The sequence below is a fragment of the Ixodes scapularis genome, unplaced genomic scaffold, assembly GCF_016920785.2.
Source record: "Ixodes scapularis isolate PalLabHiFi unplaced genomic scaffold, ASM1692078v2 PGA_scaffold5__190_contigs__length_132052651, whole genome shotgun sequence".
Lineage (NCBI taxonomy): Eukaryota > Metazoa > Arthropoda > Arachnida > Ixodida > Ixodidae > Ixodes > Ixodes scapularis.
In genome coordinates, this window is record NW_024609880.1 from 117,224,913 (window position 1) to 117,248,544 (window position 23,632).

Here is a 23,632-nt window from a genome sequence, read left to right on the forward strand (position 1 = left end):
AACACATAAGTTAAAGTACGTTCCCATTATTTTTTACGCCTGCTAAAGCCGGTCACGAATGTTAGTTAAAAAATATATATAAGCCATAATAACTGTAATTTCGAACTCGTGAACACGCTATTTGCATTGTGATCTTTAAATCTAATGAATGCCGCGGAAAAGTCGCTTCCTTCGGCAGCACAAATTAAAAAGGAGTGGTGCACCAAAGTATTGTTCATCTCAGAAGCCCCGTTGACTAATGCCCCTTGGCGAAAAGCCAGCTCTTTTCGCTTTGTTCTCGAAACCTTTGACACACTTTTTCCGTGGCAGCAGCCCGAATAACGTTCCACATGTTCTAGCGCCCGCTTTTTTCTTTTTCTTTTTTTTTTTTCGGCGTAATATTGTTTCTAAAATTGATCCCCACGTAAAGGGGCATTAAAGTGCTTTTTGAGATCCTCGTTTTATTGTCATATTTCAATCTACAAGCTCTAAGCATCATAAAGAAAAACGAAATCACCTTCATGCGCGGCCGATTTCCATATTAAAAACGTCATCAAAGTTCCCGACACTTAGCGTTGGCGCAGAACGGCAGATGGCACTAGTGGACTCTGCTGAATATGGGTGACCGCGTGGAGGAGCGGGACCGGTCGGCCGCTCGTCTACACGGGGAATCCATCACTCGCGATTGGCTGACAAGCGCAGTCCGACCTTCGACCATATTCAGCAGAGTTCACTAGTGCCATCTGTCGCTATGCGCCAAAGGTAAGTGTCGGGAACTCTGATCAGTTTTTTAATAAGCAAATGAGCCGTACATTACTTCTTTTTTTTTATTAGGATGCTTAGAGTTTGTATTTTGAGGGTCGACCATAAAATGAGGACCTCCAACGGCACTTTAGGGCCCCTTTAATGCTCTCAAGAAACTAATAATCTCATGACTCTCGGAATTGAAGTCTTCTTAGGCAGTGATGTTTTTCCCATATTTGCAAGCTCCGATATGTGGTCATAAAATTGCTCCGTCTTAAGATTTTCTTTTATTTAATTACACATGCGTGTTCTTTTTTTTTTTTTTTTTTTGCAATCTCGAATTTTTGGTCATAAAGTTGCTCCCTCGTAGAACTGCAATATTTGGATTGATTATTGCAGTACTGATTTCATGACCCTCTGAATTGAAGTTTTTAGCCACTTGTGTGTTTTACCCATTTTAGATCTCCCCTTGGGGGTCCTAAAACTGCTAATTCGTAAAGCGTTTATTACTTAGACGTTCCTCATCTTCTCCCTTCTATCTATGCCGCACCGTCATACAAAAAAAAATTCAATTGCAGTTTTTGTTGTTCTTTTTACTTGGAAACGGTTACTTGTTCAAAGCACTTGTCACGCAAAACCTCTACTGCTGTTCGAACTTTTCTCTACGTGTATGTCACCGCAGACAAAAAATATTCGTCAATACATTTGATGAACGTGGCGTTCAATATATCATTAGCCCGAACCCGCATTTCAAAGGGCGGAAGGAAGATGAGCCCTGGATAGAGGGGACAATCAAAATGAGGTCACCTAACGCGAAGCTAATTACTTTTTGCGGCTGGTATTTACATTTGAAGTGGCAATGCTTCACCCGTAAAAAAAGGAACTAAGTGATAACATCTACAAAACTCCACAACAAGCGGTTGGTAAAGTTGTGGCGGAATATAATGAATTCTTACAAACTTTACGCGTTGACGAAGGTTTGTTCGACAAGAATTAGAGCCCCTGAATTATGAAACGACATGTCTACGACCCCTATCAGGAGCCATGTGAAGACTCCATGGTATATCGCTCTGACCTACGTGTCAGTGTGCGCACCTTGAGCCACCAACAACGCACGTCGGAGAAGCACCACGTGGTTTCCCACCGGCTCGCGATTGGACCTGGTGGCCAGCGGGTTGGACTATGTAGTCCACCTGAATCGAAGTACAGTGTTTTTTTTGTTTTTTTTTTATTTAGATATCCGGATGTTTTTTATACACACGTTTATTCAGTCTGGATTTGATGCTTTGAGGAAACAGTATATCTGAACGTACGAAAACCCTGCACTTACCATCGTCGCCTATGCATTCGGAAAATATTTTAGAACGCAGCTCTTAGGTGCCCGCTGTTTCCGCGTTGAGCGGCGTCGCCGTCGTCGTCGGCGTAACTGCCCCATTAAATTTATTTGGGATTTGAATTGGAGTTGAGATCGCGTGACGTCAATCTTCCAGCGAAATCTAGTGGAGAGACTGAATTTGTTCATAAATGACGTGACACGAACTCATGTGACGTCATTTTCCCCGCTAAATGTAGCGGGGAAACTGGATTGGTGTTGAGGACACGTGACGTCAATTTTCTCGCTAAATCTAGCTGGCAAAATGACGACATATGACCTCGTGTCACGTTACTCATGATCAAATTCAGCTTCTCCTCTAGATTGAGCGGGATAACTTGGCGGGATAATTTAGCGGGGAAACTTAACTCGCTGAATTTAGCGGGGAAATTTTCGCTAAATTTAAAGGAAAATTAAGCGGTGAAATTTAACGGTAGATGGAGAGGTGGAGGAAGGGAGGAGGAGAATGCATGAGGAGAAGGAGAGGAGGATGGGAGAAGGAGGTGGAGGAGGGGAGAGTAGGACTAGGAGGAGGAGAGGAGGAGGAAATTAGGGGAGGAGTAGGGGAGACGGGGAAGGTACGGAGAAGAAGTGGCATACCCTCCCCTCCGCGCCCTCCCTCCTTCTCCTCAAGAGCTGCGCTCTAGCTTCGCATTACAGAGATTTGTAAACATCCTTCATTTTTTAATCACGTTAGCGCAGTGAGTAATACAAAAATCACGCACAAATACCCGCTGTGTCTCTCTCCACATGTCCGTTGGTCGTTAACGTCATAGTTTGCGTGTTTCGACGAGTAGTTCTCGTCAGGCACAGGGGCAAGTTGTGCCAATAACAGAAAGAGCATTTCGGTGTCTTCGTTGAGTAAAACAAACAACTGGGGCCCTCGTTGTACTGAATACATTAAGCCGGCGGATGCGTACGACCATCAGCTATGCAGCCTAGTACATTAGCGCGTGGTGAAAGCGTTCCACAGTCCGTTTTTGGGACAACGTGCTTTAACGCGAAGGAAATAAAAAAGAGAAGCGCCTGGTTCCCATTTATTGTGCACAAACCCTGGGAGAGCTCTGTGCTTGGAACAATGCCGGTGTAGCACTCGGAATCCAATTGGTCCCCTGAGTAAGCAATAAAACGTATTGGAGCTCTAAGAAGGTGAACCTGACAGATCGCAGAGTTATGCACGACGCCAAAGTGAGACGTTGCAATGGGTCCGGCGAAACTTAACGACAAAGATATATGGCCAGACGGCGAAGCTATGTAGTTGTTATTATTTCAGACATTGCGACGTCGTCGCATATCGCATGCACGGGAGGTGCATCTGCGGTTATGAATAGCCCATGAAGCTGAGGGTACTAATGGCGTACGTATGTAAGCACACTGCAATACCGCGGGACAGATGCATAGGTGCTCCTTTTGGTGATGCTTTCTTTTTGTCCTTTGGTTTAGTTAAAACGGGCTATTGTGGCTTTTGTCGCACCAAAAATAATTTGCGCACCCTACAAAGCAACTTTGCTCTCAGGTAACCCCAGCGGTGCGAGATGGGTAAAGTTCAGCCCATGAGGTTAACGAAATCGAGAATTTGTAATTTGTTAAAGGGGGTTGTCGATAAGAAATGGCATTTCTCACTAGCAACAAGCAGCAACATCAGCTACCGGCATTGGTTAAAACACCAGCATGGTGTACCATGCAAGGATATTTAACGTGAAAACATATTTTTATGTTGAACGCCGAGAAGTTTGCCGTTTTTATAGTTATACCTCCCCAACTCGTTAATTCTTCGCTTCCTTTTTTTTTGGCTATTTTACTGTTCCATGAAAATCGTATTCACACGTTTACGTTCCTGGGTGCACTTGGAAAGTCAATCACCGCAATCTACGGACTGAATTCAGGGGACTAAAAGACGACGTGTACTCTACAAGACTACGTATAACCTAAACGTCGCAACTGAAAGGCAAAGAGGATTCAGAGGACCGCGGGATTGCCCAGCCAGAATGCGAACATTAAAGCATAGAATTACACCGATCTGTCTGTCTAGTTGTACACCATCGTGTTCTTTGCTTTCTCAATACTCGTCATATGAGGCTTCATGCCCCGTGTCAAGTTGTTTGTTGCGGTCTCTCCATTCACTTAACTTTCTCTGTATTTAATAAGGTACCTTTCGGAAGCTTCAGAGGGGCAGCGGACACTTCGTTTAAGAAAGCTTGGCTTCCAAAGGTGCATATTTGTTGCTTCTTCAGCAGCACTGAAGCATCTAAGTCTCTGCCATTTAGGCTTCGAGGGTGTCCCTTCTCCAAGCTTCGATCAGCTCTCCTTACTTTCTCCTTAGTAAACCATACGTATTGACTCCGCGTCTTCTAATCATGGAAATAAACCGACGCACAGTCCGTGACACTGTCAGCGCGAACAAGCCATTGTTGATTTTCTCTATTTTTTTCTCGGTATTGACGGACTGTCATCGGAACTACTATAGTGGTGGAAAGTGCTCATTAGAGATTTAAACCTAAGTGGCAAAATTTGATGTCCGTCAGTAGTCTTTCAAGATAAAATGTAAAAAAGCGCCGAAGTTGTCTTCGCACGAACGGTGTCACGAAGTGTACATCTCTTTCAGATTCTTTGGGTGCTTTGATCTCGTTGCAGATCAAGGTGTGGCCATGCTGCGAAGTTTGTCCCTGTTGGTCCTGGGTGCCGGCCTGGCGCTCTGCCTGGACCTGGAGTCTCTTCAGCGCACGTCCCACTTCCCCGTGCCCACGACGAGCATGCACCGGAAGAGGGCCGAGTCGCCCGAGGACCTGCAAGACATGGGCGACAAGGAGCGCCTCTACTACCAGCTGCTCTCCAGCCGGATGGCCAGGCTCCTTCCGTCACTCCTGGGCGAGGCAGACCTCGGTCCCGACGGCGAGGAGGACCTCGACGACGGTCAGGACGAGAGTGCCGGTGGAGTTCCTGACCAGGAAGCCGACGAGGTGATGATGTACTTGCCCAAGAGGCGCGTGGTACATCCATCCAGGTCCATGCAAGGTGCGTCGTGATCGTAGACAGATCCTATTATGAGTGTTAGTGGATCGTTTCGAGGACTCTCATAGCGATACCCGATACCCTGGCAACGCCTTTGCGGACACATATGGTATCGTTTTATGTTATTGCTATCGGAGGTGTCGTAATGATCTACTATGCTCCCTAATGCCTCGCTTGGAGATCATAGCCACAACGAAAGTTTTAGTAGATTGTTCCGATACCTCCGATAACGATGTCTAATACTCCGCCGGCTCCTTCGTCCTCACATCTTTTTGTTATCGGGTATTCTTGTAAAAGAGCAAGTACGATCTACTAAAAAAGAAAACATTGTCTCGCTTGGTTCGTCTGAACGGTTACGCGTAAACAACAAATGTCATATCGTTGCGTCAGATCTTACTTCGAAAATCTAATGAGTCTACATTTTTCCGAAAAAAATTGCGGAGTGTTTTTGTTTTCTTTACCGCGCGGCTGACTAACCTCAGCTGTAAACAAGCCTACCCCCCCCCCCCCCCCCCCCCAAACTCCTTCGTTTTTGTTTTGTTTCTAACGGTCCAATTCCACCAATATGTCATTCTACACTCTTCATAAAGTGAGCTGTTTTTTGTTTGTTTTTTTTTCCTTGAAACCATTGCCGTTCCTTAAGGAATAACGACGAATATATTATGGTAGGTAATAATTATCGCAACTTGATATGCTCTTCTGATGTTTCTTTATAATATGAAACATAACCCGCGATTTCATCTCTTCCTTTTCCCAGCCTTTCTTTTAACAAAAACTACAATTCGTTTGTGAAGCAACATTGTTGTTGCTTGGGTTCGGATTGCTTTGCTTTATAAGAAAAACAGTAAAGCCTAATTTATTCTAAGCTACGCCGCAGGCAACCGAGACCATGGCAGTTTGTGCATTCAGATGCCATCATGAAAAGTGCGCAATTCGTATGCAGTGTCTTGACCTGAATGGGATCGTCTTCATTTGTATGCGATGTGGCGACGGCCCATCGAGCGCGGATCAAAAGAAGACGCGTAAACTATATATTAATATCCAAAATCAAACACCGATATCAGGAGACGTTTGCTCTGAGTTTTGATTTTATTCTACGATATTACATAAAACAGTAAGAATAGTAGAGTACGGCGGTGCTGAAAATAAAACAAAAACATCCTCGCTTCCGCTCATTCTTACGATTTCGTAATTAGTGTTCTTTGACGCGCGAAGCATATTTTGTATGGGAAGCACGTAATCACGTGTTCTGGTAATTAAGAACTGCCACGATGCCCATTCCAAGCCCATTGTGTAAATAAATTCTCCGAAAGCGGCGCTATAACGCGTATTGTTCTTCTAGCGTGAATTACCGATGTACTGTTTTGGAACGACAGTTAATAATATATTTTTCCGGGAAATCAAATAGCAAGGGTAAACCGTGAATGCCAGCGAATTCGAAAATAAATCATTCTAGGTGCGCACGCTGCTTGTTGATATCGGTCGAATGAAGATAAGCAGGTCAACTAGAAGAGTGCGGGGTCTGGATGACAGAAAGATGATTATGATGCAGTCTCTGAAGTGCTGCGCCATTTGCGCCAAATTGATCCATGAACAAAAGTCTGCTACATCTTGGACCAAAATGTTTGCTCAGAATTCTGTCACACGTGCGCCGAGATCGGCTCGAATAAATCTAATAATAATACAAGCAAAATTGGTTATTCGGTGACCCTAATATTCAAAGGGTAGGAGGAAAGGAAGTGGGAACAAATATTTATCTTACAGCGTCTCTGCTCACTATATAGCTTGTTTCATCCGATGTAAGAGTTCAGTTGTATAGGCTCCAACTTCTACATTTACGACCACGCATATACTAAAAGCTCAAGGTACGGTACGTTCACTGCGCTTGTTGGTTTAGCCGATGAAATAACACGAACGGAAGGATGACAAATGCTATGATGTCGTGCTTTGGACACTTTTTTTATTTGGTCCCATTGTCATCGTCTGAATTTCTAGAGTACGTCCGCAATGCCAGGAGCTAAAAGTTGTGAGAAAATATTGTCACATAGTGGGACATTGGCTACTGTGATAAGACAGAATTAGGATCGTTTAGCCTTGATTAAGATACCTTGATTATCCTGTCGTTTCTCGCGTCAACCTTAACCGCCTCTCACTAGGGCTCGCGCGCGTCGAACTTCACCGCTTTACCCCGGAATTCTATTAGCAGCAGTTGACATGGAAGAGCGCATGGATTAGCGCAATAGGCTCGGAAATAAGACTCAGTAATATTACAGGTCAACTTTCTTTAGTCTTGATTGTAAGTTGACCTCTAACTAAAAAAAAAAAAAAAAAAAAACTGTGCCGAGAAAAATAAATAAAATGCTGGTAATATTCGAATAAATACGGTATAGTGAAGACAGTTCCCATACGATAGTCGATCGAAAGAGCAGCGAACTGTAATTCGACTTTGGTTCCAGCGTCTCGCTAGAGCACTGTCAGTTTTAAATCACGAGAGTAGGTTTTCATGGCATTTGTCGGTTGCTGGTTTTGCAGTTTATGACATTAGACTCTTGAGTTTGGTAGTTTCATAAAACTGCGGGACGATTTTTTTTTTTTTTTTTTTTTGATAGACAATTTAGTGGATAAGCAATTTTACTGGAATTTTACAGAAATCATATTTATGGGCTAAATAAACTACCGAGTGTAGAAAAGGGAGGGGAAGAGATGCTTTATCACAGCTGAAGTGTTGCGCCAGGATTTGTTTTCCAACCATTTTTAATGTCCTCTGTGAATGAAACATACTGGGACTATACCTTATGTCTAAAAAAAAGGCTCTGTGTACTGCTACATAGTTGTAAAAATATCAGCTTGAACTTTATAATAATACTTGAACACGAAAATAGAGAAAACAGGAGAGGACAAACAGCTGTTTGTCCTCTCCTGTCCTTTCTTTCTCCGTGTTCAAGTCCCAAACCCAGTCAAGTTATCATATGGTAGCTTTTTGTCTGGAGGCCCGCCAAAGTAAATTTGTGGAAATAAAAATATCATTTCATTTCCTTCTAATGCTCTGTGTACCTTTTCAAAAGCGTTTTCTTCTTTTAGAGCGCAGCCCTTAGGCGCCCGTTTCCGGATTGAGCGGCGTCGCCGTCGGCGTCGGCGTAACCGCGCGGTGCATAATGGGACGCGTGACGTCACTGATGGGCATCGTCATCATCATTGTCATGGCCACTGATGACGTCATCAGTTATGTCACTGATGACGTCATCGGCATCCGCATCGTCATCGCCAGTGATGATGTCATCAGTGACGTCATTGATGACATCATCGGCATCCGCATCGGCATCGTCACTGATGACGTCATCAGCGACGATGACGTCAAACGTGACGTCTCTGATAACGTCACTGTGAGGGGTCACTTGACCCCGGTGACGTCACATGACCCTCATGAGGTGACGGCGACGCCGCTCGGACAGGGGAATAGCAGACAGTATGAGGAGGACGGAGGAGGGGTATACCCTCCCCTCAGTACCCTTCCCTCCTCCTCCTCAAGAGCTGCGCTCTGATTCGGCGTTACAGAGAGTTGTAAACGGCTTTAATTTTTTTAATTTTTTTTTAGCTGAACAGATTTGTTTATAAAACTGCGTGAAAGTTGCACTAATGCTGTTTGTGACGGTGAGTTATGATGCAAGGAGGACATAATACAGGGGTTAATTGTAAACAGATTGTATATTCTTGGATATTCCAAAGGCGTTCGACACCGTTTCACACTTACTCCTTAATAAACTGAGAATGTTAATCCTAGACTCGCGTGCGCTTAGATGGATCGAAAATCACTTGCTCCAGCGTCGTCGATGTGTAGTGCTGAACGGCGAGAAATCCGGTGCATTCGGTTGTTTGCAGATGATTGTGTAGCGTATAGAAAGATTAAGAATTCAGATGATGCCGCCCAGTTGCAAGTTGACCTTGATCGTATTCCTAGTTCGTGCTCTACGTGGTAAATAAATTTAAATCGTAAAAAGTGTGTTAATCTTTGTTAAAAAGAAAAAAAGTTGAACCTCGGTATTTTATAAATAATAAGGAGCTTACGTACAAATATTTAGATGTCATATTGTCATCTGACTGCTCGTGGAATGCCCACATAGAAGTAGTACTAAAAGCTGGCAGGGCAATGAATTTCGTTCAACGTAAGTTAAAATGCTCACAACCTAACCTAAACACAACTGGTTATTTAACATATGTTCGACCCATTTTAGAGTATGCATGTGCTGTCTGGGACCCAGCCCAGAAAACGTTGATTGATAAACTGGGCGGCTAGGTTCGTTCGCGGACGGTACGAAAGGAAAGAAAGCTGTACTGAAATGAAAAAAAAAATGGTTAAACTGGGAACCACTTTCCGTACGTCCGGAAAAACTGCGACTAAGCTTTTTATTTATTCTTAATATCTAAAAACAAAACGGAAATATGTAACAAGACTTACTGAAAAGAACCCTATTATGTCTCTAGTCGTAGTGATCATGGGCATAAAATTAGAGAGTACCGCGCTAGGACATGCATGTTTGGGAATTCCTTTTTTGTTCGACGATTGTACCGTGGAATCGGCTGTCTGAAAGGCAAGTGAATGAAGATGTGTTTTTTTCATCCTTGTAAACCCCCCTGCTGTAACGCCCTTGGGCAGTGCGAGGCAATGATTGAATGAACAGCGATCAATAGGTTAATTAGTAAGATATGTTACCTAACGTTTTTGACTTTTGAAAAAAAAAAAAAAAACTTAAGGTCATAATCAGAAATTTGCAGAGCATCATCGAGAACCACTAAATCAGTCTATATAAGAAAGACTTGGAGGAGTTGGGAAGCACGGTGGAGCGCCAAAGTTACCTACCACTCGTCCAGCAGGTGCAAGGCTACCGGTGCAATGATATGCCTGCGTGGTTTTTCTGTTTCTTATCATAGCCCCAGCCTTGTGCCTGTCCTACGAGTACTAACTTCAGCTCACTACAGCGCTTCCCACGTGCTCGAAGTATTTTTGTTATTGGCTGATTTAGTGGTTTTCAATGGTGCTCTACAAATTTCTGAGTAGAACCATACATTTATTTTCAGTATTTAAGAAAGTTGATAAACATATTTTAGTTAATGATTTGACCTATCATGACGGTTAGTCCCCTGGACGTTTAACTAGCCTGCGCGAACCGCATTAACATAGCGTTCACGGTTGTTGTTGTTGTTGTTGTAGTTTTTTTTTTTTTTTTAAACAAATTTGTTAAGCTTAAATAAAATTATATTTTATTACAAAAGGTAACAGGTAATATGCTCCAGCATGAACGAGCAAACCTCAGGCATTATCAAAGATGAGCTTATTTAGCGATGCAATCACTTTTTCATTTTCAAATATTGTGCTCACAGTTGTCATCCTCTTCAAAAGCGTCGGTGACCGCTCCAAACCAAAACGTTTCCTGCTACAGGACGTGCTACAAAAGGTCGCATGCCGCTTCCATCACTGATAGTGTTTGTGAACACATATTTCGTACCTGACTACATGAGCATTCGTAGAGCTTACACAACAGTCATTAGGGAGTTTTAGAATAGCGCACGCTAAAGCTTTACGTACGCAAAGAATAGCGTCGTTACCACTGCGCATGCTCCGAACGCTAACCAGGTTTCGCGCTTTGCGTGCGCAATTTTAGCGTGCGCTTTTTTTCGCAAATAGCGTGCGTACGCAGAGGGTCTTTGCGCTCCTCCGAGGAGGATTCGTGATGAGAAGTTGGCTAAAGCCAAGACGAGCACAGGTAAAAACTGACGGCTCCCATCGTGTCTGCGGCCGCTTTGGCGGAGTCGTGAGCTTGACGTTTTCGCATCTTCACAACTGCGATTTTCAGTACGGGACGACATTGCACTCGGTTTGGCAACGAACACCGGCAGCTGGATGCTTGCGACGCGCGAACATTTCTCAGCGAAGGTCAGTACACGAGACTTCTCTTGCCGAGGCAACGCAAGCGGACACGACCAGTCGACTGCTTGCGTCGCATTCTCATATTTAAGCAAATCTAAAATGTTACTCTGAACCAGAAGAAAACTTGTTTTTTTTTGTTTTTTTTCCTCAAGTTACAGTATATGTTGTGTGAAATGAAAATTGTCACTGCATCTTGGCGGCGTTCCAAGAGCGAGATGATTGGGCTTTTGCGTCGCGGCGAAAAAACGCTATTCTAAAACTCTCTCGCGCAGCGTGCGCTAACGCAAACACTAAATTTAGCGCTAGTGTTCGCTAAAAATGTGTACGTTATTCTAAAACTTCCTATTAAGGAGACTATCTTGAGTCCAACACACGGCTCAATCTTTAACGCAAATAATATTGAGAATTCAGACCCAGTACATAAATACAAGAGAAGTGATGATACCGAGGTTTATTCATTATTCAATTCATATAAGTCATCGTCCATTCGACCCTGTTTCATTCGTACTAAACTCAAGTCTTAAAATAATAACGATACCTCGCACACAAACATTTTTAATTCTCGCAGCGCAATGGACAATTGAAAGTGAGGCTTTTTTGTTTTTTTGGCATTTATGATATAACACATTTTTACGCCTTGCCGATTTCCTAGTGTAGCTAACATATAATTTATTGCACAAGGTAAACACAAGACTGAAGCCACGTGTACCTTCTTGTTTTAATTCATATGCCAAATTTCAAAGATCCAACACGCTATATTGGCAGCGGATTCGGCTCTCCACGCAATACATTTCTCGTCACATCAAAAAATAAAAGTTCAGAAAAAAAATATGACGTTTCCTTCCCAACTTGATTGGTTTCTGCGCACAATGAAACGTTTGCACACCGAGACTTCTTTTGTTTAGAACTTCTTTCTATTCCACGTTTGCTAAAAACTAACCGCGAGCAATGCTATCCCAATGTGAGCTTTTTTATTTTTTTATTAGGTCCGTTCAAACAACGAATAGCGAACTTTTCCCGAAGATTCCCTTTATGCGGGTGTACGCGCCAATAAAACCGAATGAAAGAATCACTAAATTGAAGGCGGTTGTGCTCGAAATACGTCGTCGCATTTCAGTTTCTTCCTGAAACTGGTCCGTTCCGACACATGTATTTGTATGCGACGTGCAAATTCGACTGCTCCCTGCGCATCACGCATGGTTTTTTTTTTTGGTTTTTTTTTAACTTGTTGAATGTGTTTACTTGCTTTTGTTTACCCCCTACCCCAACCAATGAGGAAACGAGCTTGGCTGCCTCATCGTCGCGCTGGATGAGCGCAGCGCTTTTGACTGCTCGGGTAAGACTTGCGGGAAGCGCGGAAATGTTGAGATTTTCGTGCATTAAACGTCCTAATCTCCTCGCACCGAACGCAACGGGAAGGAGGGCCTTCAATGCTATTTTGAAAGCGTTATTATGGCTACTTGGTGTATCAGCCTGAAATATAATCTTGATGGTCGTAATCCTGGAGGCCAAATAGAGACGACTTGAGTGGTTTCCTCTTTTTTTTTCAAATACAAAATTGTTTTAGTTTTCCTTTAAATTGCAAGCGGCCTCTATTGATTGAGTTGTTATACCTCGTTGAAATACACGCTCCCTAATGGCGATATACGAAGGAACGCACGGCATACCAGGTGTTTCCATACCGTTCCTATAGTATATACTGATCACTTGAGTAGACTCACTGTGAAATCAGTGGCCTACATTCAAAGGGCACCTTGATGAGACACGAACGAAGGTTGGCGTAACTTAATCAGTCGAAATTCCATGTACCCTATTAAGAGGGAGTGAAGTGAGCCAGCTCGTTACTTATAAAAAGTATGTCAAATTCGTTTTCTAAAATTCGGTTTCAACCGAAAAAGGTCAGTTTATTTTTTACTCTATTAGGGCCGCGTCGAGGTGGGTGGGTGAGGAGGGGGGAAGAGAGAGAGAGAGGGATTTGCAAGGTTCGACATTGTGTGACGTCTTCGTGATTGCCGCCTTTAGAGGTTCAACGTGCAACAAGAAAGGTCTTGGATTTGCTTTCGCGGGACATCTGAGTCGTTTCTGTGATCGGGCTTACTATGTCAAGTTCCCGGTCCCTCCAAAAAAGTTCGGAAGTGGGCTAGTATAAGGTGTTTTTTTGTTTTTACGTCATGCACTTCAGAGGACATCGAGGAAAGCTGCTAATAGCTTTCTGAACACCCTATTTTAAACTTCTTTGTAATTCAGAAGATAAATACACTGGATTTTTTTTTTTTTTCATTCCGCTGGTTTTTGTACGGTCATCACCTCAGACGGTCATGTCGCCAGAATGTGAAGAAAAAAGGAGCGCGCTGAAGAATATGCCCGCGAATTACGCGATCTTGAGGTGTGTCCTGACGGTTGTTGTAGCGAAGACCACGTATGTATTGTCGTTATTCTTTCAGTGATCACAATTATCACAGCTACAAGGATAATCTGATCCGGTGTCCGATGGTGTTTCTTTCATATTCACCGAAAAAAAAAACGGTAAGCTTTTCGGGGAATAAATATACACCGAAAAAACCGAAACTTGAATTTTAAAATAAACACCGAAAAAAGTATGCCGAATTTCGAAAAAATAAAAACCCAAAACGTGAAACCCTCCGTATAAGGCAGAATTTTGACAGAATTTAATATCATAGCTTCTGACGTTTAGAACCTGCGAGTGCACCGTTAACACGTGCCGAGTGTTAAACTACGGACTAAACTTCGTTCCTTAATAAGTTCGTTCTTTCGTTATCAGAATTTGGAGCGTTTTGCTCTGGGAAGATAGCAATCCTCAATATAACAAACATAAAAAAAAATTGTTTGTCGTTTTTTCAAGCTGGAGGTTCCCCTCACAAAAGATGGTCTCCGTCAGATAAAGCACGCTTTTTGTGGCGTTAGCTACACTGGCCGAGGTTGAGCATGCAGTTTCGCGTGGCTCCCAAAGAGCCGTGCTGCGCAAGCGCGAGGAGCAGTGACGTCACATGGCGCACAGCTGGCGCGCCGGAGACGCCACCGCCGCGCCCTCCGCCGCCACCGCGCGCGCCTCGCCGGTCTGCACATTCCAGAGGAGTGACGTCACAGTTGCGGCAGACGCACTGGCGCCGCCACGTTCCCAGCTGTGCGCCTCCGTTGCGCAGCAGCCAAGTCTGACGCTGCACCGGAGCCGCTTGATAGCGCCTCTCATTTTGCGCGCATAAGCTCACACTACGCATATCCTGGCATAGCCGAGCTAAGCCACCGCGATTTCTTTTCCCCATATGAAAAGTTCTGCATTGCGACAATGACATTTGTGGGCCCGCCTCAGCTTTCCCTGACGTATTGCTTTGTTGTTGTTGTTTTCGATCGAGAACTCATGCGTGACAAATAAAGATCGGCTTCAAAGATATTGCGAAATATAAGCACGCACGGTTTTAGTAAAGCCACCGTCTCAAAGAACATACTAAGCGGCATCTTTTTTTTATTATTCTAATTATTAGAGTCTTTACGACTTTAAGTTGAAAGCACGTCCATAGAAAGAACTCTTTCTAAGATGATCGGCGTATTGATCCCTAAATCGATTATATCATTCTGTGTTTTGTTTGTTTGTTTACAAATCTTTCTTTTTTTAGGAATGTCGTACTTAAAGATGCAGTCAAATGGAAGGCTGTAAAACATAATAAACTTTTTGGCTGGCGAGAAACGAAAACAAAACATTTGAGTCCTTCGATAATATATATTTTAATAGGACTGAACAGGCACAGTTCTGCCAGGCTTTGTGGAGTCCTCTTCTGCTAGTCCTGATGCTGTCTGAAAACATCTAACAAATTCTCCTTCGTAACCCTTATATGAAAAAAAAAGTTTGTTACCTGTTTTAATTGTATAGCTTTCTGCCTAACAGAGGGGACGCAAACATGTGTTGTTAAAGGCCATTCTGAATCTTAATTTTTACCTTATATACTTATTTCCGAAACTATAATTTACAAAAGATTTTTAAATTCCATAGTACATTTTAAAGACACATAGAAGAAACACAAAAAAACTGTGAAGTTCTTTGAGTCAGTGTCGTCATTAATTATTTTATTCTACTTGATCAGTGGGGTCTGGTTTTGCTCTGTATTTCAAGAAACAATACTGTGCGTCACTCTAGTTTTTGATTTGATATAAGTCATGCATCAGCCTAGTTTGAACTCGTTCAGTGCGCAGTGCAACTTTAAAGCTGTTAACTATTTTGTAATGGTCAATTTTCTTATAGTAATAACTATTGAATCGCTTCATTCGTTTTCTGTGCAAAACTTATGGGACTCATTTCAATTTTACGTGAGATAATAAACACTCCGAGTTTCTTGATTATTCGGCATCTCTCACTCCTTCAATTCTGAGCTTCGTATTGCTCGGAACCGTAAGACAGAAACCGAAATCTATAGTACTTGAACTCGTCCCTCTAACTGCATTAATGGCGTAGGAAGAAATTTATAATTACCAAACACAATCTAGCGCCATGGCGATCTCAGTTTCACATCTAGAAAATTCAGAATGAGATGACAAGTTTCTACCAGCATTATAGACACAAGAAACCAAACTGAAAAGCAATGCTTACACCGTAAGTGTATTTATAATACTTTTATACGTCTTCGCTGTAGTGAAAAATGGACTGAACTGGATCTCTTTTCTGCATTGTACTTTTTTTATATACAGATAAAGTGATTTTGACTTGTCCTCCTGCTTTTTAATGAAAACTCACATATGGAATGACGCCCGTCATTGAGGGCCACGCAAACCATAGTCTTAACACACGACAGCCGTGTAGATTCATTTTCGCAAAAACAGTAAAACAAAATCTTTGGAGCTATAAAATATTTTCAAGTCGGCAATGGCCCGCGTTCCTTCGTTTGTTCAAGGGGTTCGGGCCGCGACACCTTTTTCAGCGTCGTGGTTATCAATACAAAAGAGGGGGTAACAATAGATACACCGCACCGTCGCGACGATTCGGTTTTCTGAGGAAAAGATCGCGATTCCACATTTACTGCTGGAAAGATGAAACTGCGACCAGGAGAAGAGTAGCGAGTCAGCATAACGTGAGCGCGTGATGGAAATTCGCTCTCTCAGCGTTTGGTTTCTTTGGGACAGATTTTGCTTTCTTGACAGCCGAAATTGCCACAATGCGGTGGAAACATTCGGTCTTTTTTAGTATTTTATTTTGTAGTATGATATTTTCATTGAAAAATTTTGCTTTGCTTGTTTGTTTGTTTGTTTGTTTTCCTGCGTACGCCTTTTGAGGCATGTTATTTTTTTTTAAATATCCGATACCGCTACATGCATGTTATATTCAAAGCAAACATCGTCGAGTACCGGGGCAGGGGGGGGGGGGGGGGGGGACGGGAAGCGAGTAGTCTGGATGTTGTTTGTAGGCACGTAGCGGATGCAGGTTGCCTTTCTGTTTAGCCCTGAACAACAAGACACGAAGTTTACATAACATTTTGACGTGTTCTTTTGTTAGGAGAGCACTGACAATTCAGGGGAAAGAATGGGATGGGGCGTATTGGTAGCTTTCGTTTTGCCTCTGCAACGTCGCAGATTATAAAGTTTTTCCAGAAAAAAAGCTCATTAGGGCTAGAAGGTGTTTACACTCGCAGAGGTCAGCAGTCTTCAGAAGATGTCAGTAGTCTGCCAGGCTTTGTTTGTTTGCATCTAGCCTGTGTCACACCATGCGATGGAAGAGCTATATCGTCGACCATTTCGCGAGGTGTCACATTAATTTACGACCCTTTCAGAGTCTATCCCTTTATGAAGCTATAAAGCCTTTGTTTTACGAGGCAAGCAGCCTCTTTAACACCTTGATACGCTTTATCGTTCTTGCGTAACGAGGGGAGCGTAGATAACTCTATATACCGGCCCTCGATAATGCTTTCCGACCATGTACGATCTCATTAAAAACAATTTTCTCGCAGTGTCAGCTGAGAAGTCGATGCAAGCTCCAATTTTAAGTGGTATTTTTGAATTATTTGTTTGGTGCATATAATTCGAAGACCGACTTATGTAAAAGATTAATCTCTCCGGCTGTCTTTCTGCGTGCTTTTTAAACAAATTCTAAAAAGTCAAGCTTTAAAGAGTGAATTTAATAACCCTAAGCTTCACACGTCTATTAAAAAGGGCACGCGAGGTTCAAAACTTATTATCGTTTTTTCCTTATTAGATAGAGGAGAATAACGACTTGGGAGCAAGTCGTTTAAACAGTGTGAATATGTATATATATATATATATATATACATACATACATAGAGAGAGAGACAGATAAAGATTGATTGATTGATTGATTGATATGGAGATAGAATGGAGATATGAAGATATATAGATATAAACATAGATATAGAGCTAGATAGATAGATAGATAGATAGATAGATAGATAGATAGATAGATAGATAGATAGATAGATAGATAGATAGATAGATAGATAGATAGATAGATAGATAGATAGATAGATAGATAGATAGATAGATAGATAGATAGATAGATAGATAGATAGATAGATATGGAAATATACAGATATGGAGACATATAGATAGGGAGACAAATAGATAGGGAGACATATAGATAGGGAGATATATAGATATGGAGATATATAGATATGGAGATATATAGATACGGAGAGATATAGATATGGAGAGATATAGATATTGAGAGATATAGATAGAGATATAGACAAACAGACAGACAGATGTATGTATGTATGTATGTATGTATGTATATATGTTCTGTGTAAACGATAGAAGTTTGTCGGAGAAGCAGAATACTCGAGACACCCAAGACGTCTGCTATACCCAACAATGTACCTGGATTATGTCTACCCTATTGCGACAATTTTGTTCCAGTTGATGGAGTGATGAAGTTAAAGTATTGCAAAGTTATAAATGCCACGCAATATACATCAAGGGTATACAATTGCTGGAGTCGTTGCGACATCAGCAGTGCACGAAGAACACGTTTTAATAGAGACATTGATGATAAATGCAATTTTTATAATTTTGACATCGATAATAAACGCAGCGGAATATTGCGTCAACGTTAATAGCATTCTCGAACCCCTCATTCGAAAAAGGTATCGTGTGACGAAAGAGAACAAATATGCCAAAAAAAAAAAGAATAGCGTTCGACCGTACTTTGGAATTCCAGCTTCTCGTTCCAAGTATGTTCTCTTCGTGCGCTAAAACCGCAACTTAAGAAAAGCTAAAAAGAAAAAAGAAAAACATGCCCGGTATTTGCTTTGCCTTTAATGCTGAAAGCGCTCCTCGAAGCGTGTGCGTGCCCTCAAAGGTTTCTTTGGTGCAAAGGGAGCGTAAAGTTTTAACGCTCACGAATCTTGGCGTCTTGTAAAAGCGGACAGAAAATAAGAGGCCCTGACGGTGAAAAATGTCTCGCTCTGCATCATTTTAAAGTTGAAGTGGTTGTGTGGAACCAGTAACTTGCTACTTAAAAAGACGTTCGCTTCGGGTGACTTCTCCGTCGAAGCGAACCTGCCAAAATTCAAAATATTAAATTTTCCTTTTTATATATATGTAATTTATGCAAAACATACCGCCAGCCGTGAGGCCAAAGCACGGCGGTAGACGCGTTGCATGCATAAACGATCTCGGACGGATGAAATGTTATCTCCAAAGACCGACGCTTCGGCGCTGTTTACATCGTTTGTCGATAGATGGTTCCATTCGTCAATACATCTTGAGTATATTAATGAAATAATTCTCAGGTAATAAGTTTCGTCCGAGTAAACATGATTATACTGTAATAATTATAGAAAGTTTGAAGTGGTTTCCAGCTGAGAGACTGTGTGTTGTCGATAACGATTGAAAATAAAAAGGAAAGGTTTAATATCGATATTTTTCAATATGCATATGTTTCGTGGCGTGAGGATATCTTAAACTGGAAACTGGAAATTAGCAAATTATAATTTCCGTCGGAGGGTTTAATAGTTTTGAGTGCTTTATTGCAAAAATTTTTACGTGTGCGTTCCAATTTGTATTTTATTTAAAATAAAACAAAAAACGTCGAAGTATTTGTAATCTTGGAAAATGTTTGAAGACATGCTCGAACAAAGTAGGTTTTTTTATTTTATTTTTAATTTCCAGTGAGCAATCATTACTAGCTTGCCAATTCATGCAAGTTTTTTGTTTGTTTGTTTGTTTTTATCACAAGGTTATATAATATGTTTTAATCAAAATATGTATTACATGTATTAGGCAGACCGTACGAACTATACCGGGTGCACGAAAAACAGAAAAGCATGTCTTTTATCACTGCTAAAATAGATTATGCATCAACGAACGTTCAGTTCACCCAAATGTAGCGCTAGCGGTTAGGGCCATATTCCGAATTCGAAAACCTTGGCGTTATCTCATTTAAACGTAATAAGCAAATTTGGGGAGGATTTTTACTTGTGTAATCGTCGTTTTGTCCTGCAACTTGAACGGGCGAACGCTAATAGCTCTTCAGTGAATTTACGAATCAACAACTTTTGAATAAACATTTCTTTCTAATGTTGAATCTTAACCAAAAACAAGAAAAAACTAGTTTAGTTTTGAAAACGTTATTGGTTACTATTTATTTTATTATCTTCGAATTATTCGACGTTCGGTAAAACGAAAGTTTTCAAGAAGAAAAAAATCTCTTTGCGATAAAATTAGCGGAAGAACTCATTTGGAAGATTTTCCCTCGTTGCGGCGTCTCTAGCCGATACAATCGCCTAGACACACAGTACGTGTTCTTCGTTCGTTCAGTTTTCCCTCTACACTAAAAGCATAAGGTGCGATCTTAATTAAAGTCAACGTCTCGCAGCATGCACATACCTTCAACAACTTTAGTTGTTCCTGCTTTATCAACAAATTTCGAACTGCCACATATAGATGAAAAATAACCATCGTCTTCTTGTTTTTGGTGTAACGAAAGCATTCCGTTAATGTCTCTGCATCGAACCCTGAACCAATTAAGGGGCGGATTTAAGAGGGAGCGCACCATGCAGTTTTTTAAAACATTCTCACGTGATAACCTCTCTGCAGATATTTCTCTATATTTTTTTCTCTAAGGACATTCACACTTTATTGGGAGATTACCGAAACAGACCTGTAATCAATATTTTATGTATATTTAAAAAAAATCTAAGGTTATTCACAATCAGCTTTTTTTTTCTTTTTTTGCACTTTGCGTTCGAAGACTTTTCACAAAGTTCACAAAAAAAAAAGTACACTTTTTATTGAATCGATTGATATATAATGTTAAAAAGATTTATTATTGAATCAATTCATACAAAACAATTTCGATGTAAGTTTATCCGTTCCTTAGCTAGAGCGAAATAAAAGAGTCAAAGTGTTGGTGCTTTATTTCTTTTTTTTTGTTTTTCATTCCGCGAGATGGCACTCGCTGCCCATTCGTCCATTCAAAGACGCGAGGACTTTTCGGTCTTCCTCCGTGCTTTTACCCGCATTCATTCCCCCTCTCCGTCCGTAGCGCTCCTCTCTACCTGGGATTTGTTGCTTCTGGATAGGTCCGCGTGTTCCGTGTTCACGCCAGCCGTGAAGCTATAGGTAGCGAGAAGCCCTCCGCGAGAACATTCGTGAGGACTGGGTGTTCCACAACCTCGCGGTCCGTGAATGCGTTGTGCTTGTTTGTACACTTTTTTTCTTTTAAAAACAATTTTTTTTTCTTGACACAAGGTTTTATTTTTGTATCTTTATCGTTATCATTCACACAAATGTCCTTCATCCTTGGGGTCGTGGAAATCGGGGATGAAACGTGCACAGAGTAGATTATTCTTTGCCTCGGGATGGAAGGGGGGGGGGGGAGGGGGGGGGGGGGGGGACGAGGGCACTTTTTCTAAGCCTTTTAAAAGTGCACGCAGGTCAGTAGTTTGTCGTGCGGTAGGGAATAGTATAAATCTTTTATGTCAAGTGAGCAGGCTAGAAAGCCTTTGTCCGCGTTTGTCTTTAAAAAATCTACGACTTCATCCGAGCTTTTGACTAAAAAAGGGTTGTCAATACAGATGGCTCCCAGTTTATCTTGCAGAAAGAGTGCTATCGATTTCTGCCATGTGCCTCTCTCCGAAACTATCACTCTTAACGGACAATCAACTTTGTGCGTCTTAGCGCTGAACATCATCTGTAGGCACTCGCTTTTGGTTACGTCAATACTCTGTGACAGCCTGTCTAATTTTAACCTCTGGCACAATTTTTCCCCTCCGCCTTTAGCTTAGTTAAAGACACCTTTTGACGCTGCTTGAACACTGACGAAATAGCCTCAAGGGCCTTACTCCCGAATTCGGCTTCTGTTAAGACCACAAACCCTCCTTCCTTGTCGGCGGGAATGATAGACAATCGACGCTCTTTCAATAGCGACACCACACGCTTAACCGGAATATGGGGCTTCGCGGGTTTGTTATTGTTCCTAGACAACACGTCCACTCCCTCCGAGATACAACGTTCAACTTCGCCGTCTGGTGCGCACCTGGCGACTTGGCGGACCAGGCCCAAGAGTTCCGGAGCGTTCATGTTCGGCTCAACCGCAAACTTTGGTCCTAGAGCAAGAACTCGTCGTACATTTTCTGGAAGCTGCACGTCACTCACTGATCTGAAGTCACACTTGGCCACTGGCCGTCGCTTGGGTAGGGTGGCACGTAGACGATGCAATGATTGCTGCCAGAGGAACTCTGTGGTCCTATCCACGATGCCAAAGAAATCCCTGATACGTCTGCTGTCCTGCAGGGGCTTGCTGGTGTCTCGAAGAACTGCACACAATAGGCTTGTGTACAGACGTGCTTGTCGCTGCCATTCCGATCGTAGGATCTTCAGTATTCTTGTGCCGTGTCCTGCTGACGGCTCGAAGTTTCCAAAAAGCTGTTTTACTTCTGCCGGCAAGTGTCTGCAGCGGACGCAGAACGATAACGTGCGAGCCTGGCAGGTGGCATTGGTGATGAGCGAAGCGATGACGCAAGGATCCAATGAAGAACATATAAAAGGGCCCGATGTACTAGAAATGAAGTTGAGTAACGCGGATTCTTGGGCGAGTTGGTACTGAAACTTGGAGAACATAATAGCGCTTCACGACAGGGACGAAGGGTAGGAACGAGACAACACAATGCGCTAACTTCAACTGGTTTAATCGTCAGAAAATCAAAGGTATAAATACTCTGCATCATCGCGCCATTCAACCAATCCCAAGCCACGCCACTGATCGCAAGAACTGGGTCTCTTTGTCTGCCAAATCGATCGACGCCACGAGGATTTTAAGATTGCCTAAATATGGCGATAACTCGCTCTGCCGGCTTTAAGCATCCTAGAAATCCATAAATCCTGGCGATACTCGGCCGATTTCCCTATTAAAAAAGCAATCTAGGATCGCAACATACCGATGTTATCTGCGGCGACGAGAGGAGCATGCTCCCAAACCAGGACCACTAAGAGCCAATAGCAAGCAAAGAATCCTCGCGCCTCTGACCGGTGGAACCGCTGAGTGATATTTCGAATGCGCGTGGCTCGTTGCACATAAATACAGGCCGGACAACGACTCAACCCAGCGAGCGCGCGCTCGAGAGCTGACGACCGGACACTTTCGCTACCGAAAAAAAAAGACAGAAAAAAAAACATAGTCCGCTGTTTTTATATATTTATTTATTTATTATTTATTTACAATACCGATAGCCCTTTCGGGCCGTTGCAGGAGTGTGCAGCAATAAAAAAAACAGAATTGAAGAACCGAAGATCAAGAACAATCACCACAATACAATCATTTGAGTACAATTTCGGTTGAACAACACCACCGAAAGTCATCATTACCAAAGAATACTAGTATGCTTCCACCTAAAAATCAAATAATACACTTTAAAACTTGTCGGTATTGTCAAACCCAACAAAGAGGTCGCCATCCAAACTGTTCCACTCCTCAATTGTTTTTACGAGGAGAGAATACTTAAAAACATCGAGATTTCAGAAATACGGCTTGACTCCAATCTAGTTATTAACTTTCGGTGACCTTCTACCAGGAAGCTGTCTATTGTCACTCGAACTGATGTTATGACGCCCAATGTAGAGTAATAGAAAAAGTTTAACTTTCCCAATTTTCTCCGCTGACCCAAGGTTGGCAGCCCCGCTTCTTTTGATAGTTCTGTTACCGATTCCGTGCGGCGATACTTTGAATAAACGAATCGTACTGGCGCAATTATTGCAGTATTATGTACCCTAGCTGTCCACGAAAAATTAACATTTTTCGGCTGCTCTTATTTGCTTTTATCGTCTTCAAACGCGTACATATTTTGTATTAACAGCGTTTGCAATCTGAACAAAATGTCGCGTTTCTATTGCTCGCATGCCATCCTGTCTGCCGGCCCAATGCTCCTCCTATCGGCGGAGATGACCTCGGTGCGATCGATCTTTGATTGCTTTTTTGATAGGGAAATCGGCAGCGCATCGTTTTGATTTATGAATTTCTAGGACGCTTAGAGCCCGCAGAGTGAGTTATCAACATAATTAGGCGATCTCAGAAACCACCCAATGGCACCTTTAAGGGCATCTTTGTGTGAAAAAAAAACAAGAGACATCAGCTTATTCTT

The 23,632-nt window shown here is 42.3% G+C and overlaps 1 protein-coding gene across 1 annotated transcript in view; it reads left to right on the top strand.

Annotated features, from left to right (window-relative positions):
* Positions 1-23,632, top strand: part of LOC8024520 — a 149,341-nt gene that overhangs the window by 48,271 nt on the left and 77,438 nt on the right. The window contains exon 2 of the mRNA XM_029972367.3: positions 4,730-5,110. Within this exon, the coding sequence (XP_029828227.2) occupies positions 4,744-5,110 (367 nt within the window). The 5' untranslated portion in view covers positions 4,730-4,743. The remainder of the gene's footprint in view (positions 1-4,729; positions 5,111-23,632) is intronic.